At 38.8% G+C, this 10,267-nt stretch overlaps 1 protein-coding gene across 1 annotated transcript in view; it reads left to right on the top strand.

Moving 5' to 3' along the window:
• Positions 1-10,267, top strand: part of abat (4-aminobutyrate aminotransferase) — a 97,572-nt gene that overhangs the window by 65,795 nt on the left and 21,510 nt on the right. The window contains exons 6-8 of the mRNA XM_061973811.1: positions 5,382-5,431; positions 8,273-8,353; positions 8,513-8,605. Of these exons, the coding sequence (XP_061829795.1) occupies positions 5,382-5,431; positions 8,273-8,353; positions 8,513-8,605 (224 nt within the window). The remainder of the gene's footprint in view (positions 1-5,381; positions 5,432-8,272; positions 8,354-8,512; positions 8,606-10,267) is intronic.

The following is a 10,267-nucleotide window of genomic DNA, read 5'->3' as shown; positions in this document are numbered from 1 at the left end:
GTCAGACCCACTCGACATCCATTGTATCCGGTCTCCCCTAGAGGTGGGGTCACCCACATCTGCGGTCCTCTCCAAGGTTTCTCATAGTCATTCACATTGACATCCCACTGGGTTGTGAGTTTTTCCTTGCCCTTATGTGGGCTCTGAACCGAGGATGTCGTTGTGGCTTGTGCAGCCCTTTGAGACACTTGTGATTTAGGGCTATATGAATACACATTTATTGATTGATTGATTGATATTTGCATAGTATGTATATATTATTAATGTTGCAAATACAAATCTTTATATATCTTGAAAGGGTGGTCCTAAAAAGGTAGGCATTTTTCGGAGGTCTCAAGAAGGTAACAAATACAAGAATCTGTGTGTGTGGGGGGGATCTTGGGTTTCCGGACATAAAATGTTACCTCCAAAAACTTTTCTGTTTTGTGCTGTTTGCATATTTATCTGGAATTTGCAACTATAAAAAGGCTAATTATTTGAATCTACACAAAACCAGACACTCCTATAAGTTTCAAGAATGTGTTGCCATTAGAGATGTCCGATAATGGCTTTTTTGCCGATATTCCGATATTGTCCAACTCTTAATTACCGATACCGATATCCACAGTTGTGGAATTAACACATTATTATGCTTAATTTTGTTGTGATGCCCCGCTGGATGCATTAAACAATGTAACAAGGTTTTCCAAAATAAATCAACTCAAGTTATGGAAAAAAATGCCAACATGGCACTGCCATATTTATTATTAAAGTCACAAAGTGCATTATTTTTTTTTAACATGCCTCAAAACAGCAGCTTGGAATTTGGGACATGCTGTCCCTGAGAGAGCATGAGGAGGTTGAGGTGGGCGGGAATGAGGGGGCGGTAGCGGGGGGTGTTTATTGTAGCGTCCCGGAAGAGTTAGTGCTGCAAGGGGTTTCTGGGTATTTGTTCTGTTGTGTTTATGTTGTGTTACGGTGCGGATGTTCTCCCCAAATGTGTATGTCATTCTTGTTTGGTGTGGGTTCACAGTGTGGCGCATATTTGTAACAGTGTTAAAGTTGTTTATACGGCCACCCTCAGTGTGACCTGTATGGCTGTTGACCAAGTATGTTTGCATTCACTTGTGAGTGTGTGAAAAGCCGTAGATATTATGTGACTGGGCCGGCACGCAAAGGCAGTGCCTTCAAGGTTTATTGGCGCTCTGTACTTCTCCCTACGTCCGTGTACACAGCGGCGTTTTAAAAAGTCATACATTTAACTTTTTCAAACCGATACCGATCATTTTGAAACCGATAATTTCCGATATTACATTTTAAATAATTATATTATTGTATTTAAATAATGTATTTAAATAATTATATTATTACCGATAATAATTATACCGAATTATACCGAAAATAATCTTTTTTTCTATTACCGATAATAATTATAATATTACCGATAATTTCCGATATTACATTTTAAAGCATTTATCGGCCGATAATATCGGACTGCCGATATTATCGGACATCCCTCGTTGCCATAGTTTCTAATTGGTTATTTTGCTGAGGAGCAACGATGTTGTGAGAAAACCAAAGTTACCGTATTTTTCGGAGTATAAGTCGCACCGGAGTATAAGTCGCACCTGCCGAAAATGCATAATAAAAAAGGAAAAAAACATATACAAGTCGCACTGGAGCCCGGCCTAACTATGAAAAAAACTGCGACTTATAGTCCGAAAAATACGGTAAATATTTGTGAATTATTTCTTTAAAAAAAATTATTGTTGGATGCCTCGCTAATAAATACTCTTTTTAACCACTTTACCGGAATTTCTACTTGATTATTCAAGGGAGGACTCACTCACCGACAAGACTGTAAAGTGATAGAGAATAGTACAATGTCTGCATTATGTCATCCTGCAGAAGAGTAATTAAAGCCCAGCTGGTTTAAAGTGCAACACTGTTGGCTTCCTTTCACTGCTGGACTTGACTGCCCTCTGCTGGTTCAAAGAGAAACACAACTCCAATTTATGTAAGGCAGCCAGATTAGTTTATATAAGATGTCCTTTTTGATACTTTATTATTATACATATGTAATTGTCACGGGGAGAAGAATAGCCTCATCTTCATGTCTTAAAGGGGAACATTATCACAATCTCAGAAGGGTTAAAACCATTAAAGGGGAACATTATCACAATTTCAGAAGGGTTAAAACCATTAAAAATCAGTTCCCAGTGGCTTATTATATTTTTCAAAGTTTTTTTCAAAATTTTACCCATCACGCAATATCCCTAAAAAAAAAAGTTTCAAAGTGCCTGATTTTAACCATCGTTATATACACCCGTCCATTTTCCTGTGACGTCACATAGTGATTCCAACACAAACAAACATGGCGGAAAGAACAGCAAGCTATAGCGACATTAGCTCGGATTCAGACTCGGATTTCAGCGGCTTAAGCGATTCAACAGATTACGCATGTATTGAAACGGATGGTTGTAGTGTGGAGGCAGGTAGCGAAAACGAAATTGAAGAAGAAACTGAAGCTATTGAGCCATATCGGTTTGAACCGTATGCAAGCGAAACCGACGAAAACGACACGACAGCCAGCGACACGGGAGAAAGCGAGGACGAATTCGGCGATCGCCTTCTAACCAACGATTGGTATGTGTTTGTTTGGCATTAAAGGAAACTAACAACTATGAACTAGGTTTACAGCATATGAAATACATTTGGCAACAACATGCACTTTGAGAGTGCAGACAGCCCAGTTTTCATCAATTAATATATTCTGTAGACATACCCTCATGTCAGCAGGTTCCACCAATCAGATGCAGTCACTGGTGACGTTGGACCAATCAAACAGAGCCAGGGGTCACATGACCTGACTTAAACAAGTTGAAAAACTTATTGGGGTGTTACCATTTAGTGGTCAATTGTACGGAATATGTACTGTACTGTGCAATCTACTAATAAAAGTTCCAATCAATCAATCAAAAGTGTGAAGGAAAAAAGACCCTTTTTTATTTCAACCGTATATCCCATCAAAAGCCTAAAGACTGACTGCACAGTTCCGGTCTTCACAATAAAAGTGCCGCTCCATCGCGCCTGCACTTTCAAAATAAGAGTCTCCGAAAGCCAGTGCAAACAAACTAGTAAGCTACGGAGTTTCCCGCCAATGTATTTCTTGTAAAGTGTATAAAAACGAATATGGAAGCTGGACAAATAAGATGCCAAAAACCAACCACTTTCATGTGGTATTAGACAGAAAGGAGGAACTTTTTTTCTCCTCCATTTGAAAATGTGGACGTTATCAGCACTACTGTCTGATTACAATCAATGCAAGTCATCAGAATCAGGTAATACACCAACTTATATTCTTGTCTTCATGAAAGAAAGGAATCTATATGTGTTAAACATGCATGTATATTCATTAAAACACCTTTAACATGTAAACAAAAACGGCTAAATAAATATAAATTATATACTGTATATATCAATGTATTTATATATATATATATCTAAGAAATACTTGACTTTCAGTGAATTCTAGCTATATATATATATACATATATATATATATATATATTTTATTATATATATATATGTATATATAAATAAAAGAAATACTTGAATTTCAGTGTTTCATTTATTTACACATACACACACATAACACTCATCTACTCATTGTTGAGTTAAGGGTTGAATTGTCCATCCTTGTTCTATTCTCTGTCACTATTTTTCTAACCATGCTGAACACCCTCTCTGATGATGCATTGATGTGTGGCACGCACAAAAGTGCTTTTATCAAATGCATTAGTCTGGAATCTTCCATCTCTCCCTAGCATGGCCCAAAACCGGTCAATCTTTGCTTCCTGAGGAAGATCTTCAGTGCCAAGCACTTGGTAGTCCACTACTTCTTCCCGGAGGCTTTCCAGGTCCAATCGCAGCTGCGGCTTGGAACTTACAAGCTGTTATGAGAGTAGCGTATGTGTGTGTGTGTGGCCCTTTAATAGGTGAGCATGTGAGGTGAGTGACGTCAGTGAGTGTGTGGGCGAGAGAAGAGAGGGAGCGGTAGCGTGAGTGCGGGCGGGGACTAGTTTGTTTTGTGTTGGATTAGCTGTGTGCAAGCAATCAATAAAGCAAGATTTGCAACTAATCGCCGGACTCAGGCAGGAAAGGTGCAACAAAGCGTATTTCTTCATCTTACTCGTCGTCGGCGTCGCCATGGCGGTATCTTCCTCGTTCTTCTGCTTCTCTCCTTGTCTGCGCAGTTGTGCACTGCACTCTCTAAAAGCCGTATATGTTATTGATGTTATTGATGGCAGTATTGTCCTGTTTAAGAGTGTCACAACATTGCTGTTTACGGCAGACAAACTGCTTTACGGTAGACGAAAACATGACTGCTGTTGTTGTGTGTTGTTACCGCGCTGGGAGGACGTTAATGAAACTGCCTAACAATAAACCCACATAAGAAACCAAGAACTCGCCCTCGATCATTCTACACTTATAATGTGATTGGGCAGGCACGCTGTTTATATCGTGGGAAAGCGGACTCAGGTCCGCATGGAGCTGGAGGGGGCGTGGCATCCAGCTCCGCCCGAATTTCGGGAGATTTTCGGGAGAAAATTTGTCCCGGGAGATTTTCGGGAGAGGCGCTGAATTTCGGGAGTCTCCCGGAAAATCCGGGAGGGTTGGCGAGTATGTCCAAAACTAATGTAAAGTATCAAAAAAAAACAGGAGAATAAGTGATTATTACATTTTAACAGAAGTGTAGATAGAACTTGTTAAAAGAGAAAATAAGCAGATATTAACAGTAAATGAAGAAGTAGATTAATAATTCATTTTCTACCACTTGTCCTTAATAATGTTGACAAAATAATAGGTGTATAAATGACACAATATGTTACTGCATACATCAGCAGACTAAATTAGGAGCCTTTGTTTGCTTAATTACTAATAAAAGTCAAATTGTCTTGTATGTTCACTATTTTATTTAAGGACAAAATTGCAATAAGAAACATATGTCTAATGATTTTTTGTTAAAATAAAGCCAATAATGCAATTTTTTGTGGTGCCCTTTTATTTAAAAAAGTATTGAAAAGTATCTAAATAATGTTGGTACTAACAACGCTAGTCTGGAGGAGCATCTCATTTCTTATTGATTTCACCTCCCAGGACTGTTTTATGTTGCCGCTAAAATATTGACTCTCTATTTTGTTTTTGCAGTGAGTTTTAATATGAAAGTTGGTGCTTATCACATTGAACTGTTGAGTGATGGCAATGCATCCAGCTGGGAAATGATCAAACTTTTTGGAGAGAAAATATGAATTTATGCAGAGTGTAACTGGTAGACCTTGTGGTACAAAACATTTATAAAGTTTAAAGTAATCCCTATTCCCTTTTCTCCTCTCTCTCAGGATACAACCACCCTGCTCTCATCAAACTAATGTCCAATCCCAACAATCTGGTAAGGGTCTAAGGCTTCAGGAGCTGATTTAGCCATCAATCTGAGGGCCATTCCACCAAATCGATGCCATCCGTTGTAGCTCTCTGAAAATAAACTTACATTTTTGTCATTTTACGGCGCTAAATCTGATAATACACACATTGAACTACAAACCCTGTTTCCATATGAGTTGGGAAATTGTGTTAGATGTAAATATAAACGGAATACAATGATTTGCAAATCATTTTCAACCCATATTCAGTTGAATATGCTACAAAGACAACATATTTGATGTTCAAACTCATAAACATTTTTTTTTTGTAAATAATCATTACCTTTAGAATTTGATGCCAGCAACACGTGACAAAGAAGTTGGGAAAGGTGGCAATAAATACTGATAAAGTTGAGGAATGCTCATCAAACACTTACCGGTATTTGGAACAACAGGCTGAATAAGTGTGCGTTATATGAGGCATAAATAACCAACTGGTATGTTAACGTAACATATTATGGTAAGAGTCATTCAAATAACTATAACATATAGAACATGCTATACGTTTACCAAACAATCTGTCACTCCTAATCGCTAAATCCCATGAAATCTTATACGTCTAGTCTCTTACGTGAATGAGATAAATAATATTATTTGATATTTTACGGTAATGTGTTAATAATTTCACACACGCTCCTGAGTATAAGTCGCACCCCCGGCCAAACTATGAAAAAAACTGCAAAAAATACGGTATGTCTGATTAGCACTCCACACAAGTCAATAACATCAACAAAGTGCACGTTTGTGCATTGACACACAGTATAAAACATTTGATGGACAAAATGAGACAAAGAAGGAGAGGAAGATTTTACATGTAAACAAACTGTTGCATCTTTTTCTATTTTCAATCTTTTTTTTAAAAATGCTCCAGGAATCCACTAGGGCGGCACTAAAGAGCCGTGGGTTGCTGACCCCCATGTTAGGGTAATAGGACTGCGTGAAAATTCCAGGGACAAGGCTAAAGTGTAAATGTGGACTAAATGGTGTAAAAAAAAAATGTAAATAGTGACATATAGAGTATGTAAAACTATAAAATACCTAAATACCTACTCAGTGGCCTAGTGGTTAGAGCAGTGGTGCTCATTAAGTCGATCGCGAGCTACCGGTCGATCTCGGAGGGTGTGTCAGTCGATCACCAGCCAGGCATTAAAAAAATAGTCCTAAAAATGAGCGATCATAAATCTTCACTATGACGTCACTTTCGTCACTTGATTGACATTCACGGCACCCGAGGGTCTTCTGAGATGACGCTGGCTGCTGCCAGCTCATTAAAATTACCGACTGGAAGGCGAGAAACACTTTATTTCAACAGACTCTGGTGTCGTACCTGTCGTCAAAACTCCAAAGACCGACTGCACAGTTGCACATTTGCGCTAACAAAATAAGAGTCTCAGAAAGCTGGCGTGCACAAGCTAGCAAGCTACGGAGTTTGCCGACAATGTATTTCTTGTAAAGTGTATACAAAGGAGTACGGAAGCTGGACAAATAAGATGCCAAAAACCAACCACTTTCATGTGGTATTGGACAGAAAGGAGGACTTTTTTTCTCCTCCATTCGAAAATGCGGACCTTATCAGCACCACTGTCTGATTCCAATCAATGCAAGTCATCAGAATCAGGTAATACACCAACTTATATTCTTGTCTTCATGAAAGAAAGGAATCTATATGTGTTAAACATGCTTGTATTATTTTTAAACACCTTTAACTTATTAACAATATTAACTATATGTGTTAAACATGCTTGTATTATCATTAAACACCTTTTACTTGTTAACAATATTAACTATATGTGTTAAACATGCTTGTATTATCTTTAAACACCTTTAACCTATTAACAATATTAACTATATGTGTTAAACATGCTTGTATTATCTTTAAACACCTTTGACTAGTTAACAATATTAACTATATGTATTAAACATCCTTGTATTATCATTAAACACCTTTAATTTTTTAACAATATTAACTATGTGTTAAACATGCTTGTATTATCATTAAACACCTTTAATTTTTTTAACAATATTAACTATATGAGTTAAACATGCTTGCATTATCTTTAAACACCTTTTACTTGTTAACAATATTAACTATATGTATTAAACATGCTTGCATTATCATTAAACACCTTTAACTTGTTAACAAAAACATATATTTCATAAATAAGTAAATATAAATTATATATATAAATGAGGTAGATCCCCACGACTTGATCAATTGAAAAGTAGCTCGCCTGCAGAAAAAGTGTGAGCACCCCTGGGTTACAGTGTCCGCCCTGAGATCGGTAGGTCGTGAGTCATACCAAAGACTATAAAAATGGGAGCCATTACCTCCCTGCTTGGCACTCGGCATCAAGGGTTGGAATTGGGGGTTAAATCACTAAAAATGATTCCTGGGCGCAGCCACCGCTGCCGCTCACTGCTCCCCTCACCTCCCATGGGGTGAACAAGGAGATGGGTCAAATGCAGAGGACAAATTTGTCCTCTGCATGTGACTTAAAAAACAAAAAACTACTAAATTCAGAAGTGTTTCAGTGTTCAAGGTGTCCATCCATCCATCCATTATTTATTTTAAATTGTGTATATTAAGTAGAGAGTCACAAATCAATGTGCAGGATACTTTTACTCATTTGAGAAAAAAAAAAGACTTTCACAGTTAATATTATCATGCATTTCTACATTTTATTTCCCGGGGGACACACATGGGACTCATTTGGTGGAAAGGCCCATAAAGGGTTTCAACATGTGTATTCTTAATAACTAACTATTGAAGGTATAACAGTAACTAATACTGATCGTCTGCTCTTTCCCAGAGTGCATTTGTGAACCGACCTGCACTCGGAATCTTGCCACCTGAGAATTTCCCAGACAAACTCACCGAAAGTCTTCTCTCAGTCAGTTACTCACACGCCAGAACACTCTCATTGATTGAAATGATTTCCTAGGCAGTATAGCATGTAGTAAGATAACTGTAAACAAACCCTGTTACACACAATTACAGACCGGATGAAGTTATGGAACAGCACTAATCCTATCTTGTGTTGTTTTGTCAGGTGGCTCCCAGTGGAATGAGTCGTGTCCAGACCATGGCCTGTGGCTCGTGCTCCAACGAGAACGCGTACAAGGCCATGTTCATCTGGTACAGGGTGAGGTTGTTTACATTACTGTTCAATATACCAAATATATGCTGTGATAATACCAAAAAAGTCGGTATCAAATTGGAGACCCAAGATAATTAACCTTCGAACTGGTAAAATGTGTTCTTTTTTTGCAAATATTAGCTCATTTGGAGTTTCATGCCTGCAACATGTTTCAAAAAAGCTGGCACAAGTGGCAAAAAAGACTGAGAAAGTTCAGGAATGTTCATCATTATTTGGAACATCCCACAGGTGAACAGGCTAATTGGGAACAGGTGGGTGCCATAATTGGGTATAAAATGCTCAGTCATTCACAAACAAGGATGGGGCGAGGGTCACCACTTTGTCAACAAATGCGTGAGCAAATTCTCCAACAGTTTAAGACCAACATTTCTCAACGTGCTTTTGCAAGGAAATTAGGGATTTCACCATCTACGGTCCGTAATATCATCAAAAGGTTCAGAGGATCTGGAAAAATCACAGAAAGTCCGAAAAGCAACATTGAATGCCTGTAACCTTTGATCTCTCAGGCGGTACTGCATCAAAAACGACATCGGTGTGTAAAGGATATCACAACATGGGCTCAGGAACACTTCAGAAAACCACTGTCAGTAGCTACAGTTCGTCGCTACATTTGTAAGTCCAAGTAAAAACTCTACTATGCAAAGCGAAAGCCATTTATCAACAACACCCAGAAACGCCTCTGCTTCGCCGGGCCCGAGCTCATCTAAGATGGACTGATGCAAAGTGGAAAAGTGCCATCTGGTATTTGATCTCTCAGGCGGTACTGCATCAAAAACGACATCAGTGTGTAAAGGATATCACCACATGGGCTCAGGAACACTTCAGAAAACCACTGTCAATAGCTACAGTTCGTCGCTACATCTGTAAGTTCAAGTAAAAACTCTACTATGCAAAGCGAAAGCCATTTATCAACAACACCCAGAAGCTCATCTAAGATGGACTGATGCAAAGTGGAAAAGTGTCATCTGGTATTTGATCTCTCAGGCGGTACTGCATCAAAAACGACATCGGTGTGTAAAGGATATCTCAACATGGGCTCAGGAACACTTCAGAAAACCACTGTCAGTAGCTACAGTTCGTCGCTACATCTGTAAGTGCAAGTAAAAACTCTACTATGCAAAGCGAAAGCCATTTATCAACAACACCCAGAAACGCCTCGGTTTCGCCGGGCCCGAGCTCATCGAAGATGGACTGATGCAAAGTGGAAAAGTGTCATCTGGTACAGGGTGAGGTTATTTACATTACCGATTGGGTATAAAAGTAGATTCCATGAAATGCTCAGTCATTCACAAACAAGGATGGGGCGAGGGTCACCACTTTGTCAACAAATGCGTGAGCAAATTGTTGAACAGTTTAAGAAAAACCTTTCTCAACCAGCTATTGCAAGGAATTTAGGGATTTCACCATCTACGGTCCGTAATATCATCAAAGGGTTCAGAGAATCTGGAGAAATCACTGCACGTAAGGAGCTAAGCCCGTGACCTTCGATCCCTCATGCTGTACTGCATCAACAAGCGACATCAGTGCGTAAAGGATATCACCACATGGGCTCAGGAACACTTCAGAAAACCACTGTCAGTAACCACAGTTGGTCGCTACATCTGTAAGTGCATGTAAAACTCTCCTATGCAAGGCGAAAACCGTTTA

Source organism: Nerophis lumbriciformis, linkage group LG22 (assembly GCF_033978685.3).
Source record: "Nerophis lumbriciformis linkage group LG22, RoL_Nlum_v2.1, whole genome shotgun sequence".
In the NCBI taxonomy this organism is placed as follows: Eukaryota; Metazoa; Chordata; class Actinopteri; order Syngnathiformes; family Syngnathidae; genus Nerophis; species Nerophis lumbriciformis.
Note: the sequence above shows the minus strand (reverse complement) of the source record. Positions and strands in the feature narration are given on the sequence as shown.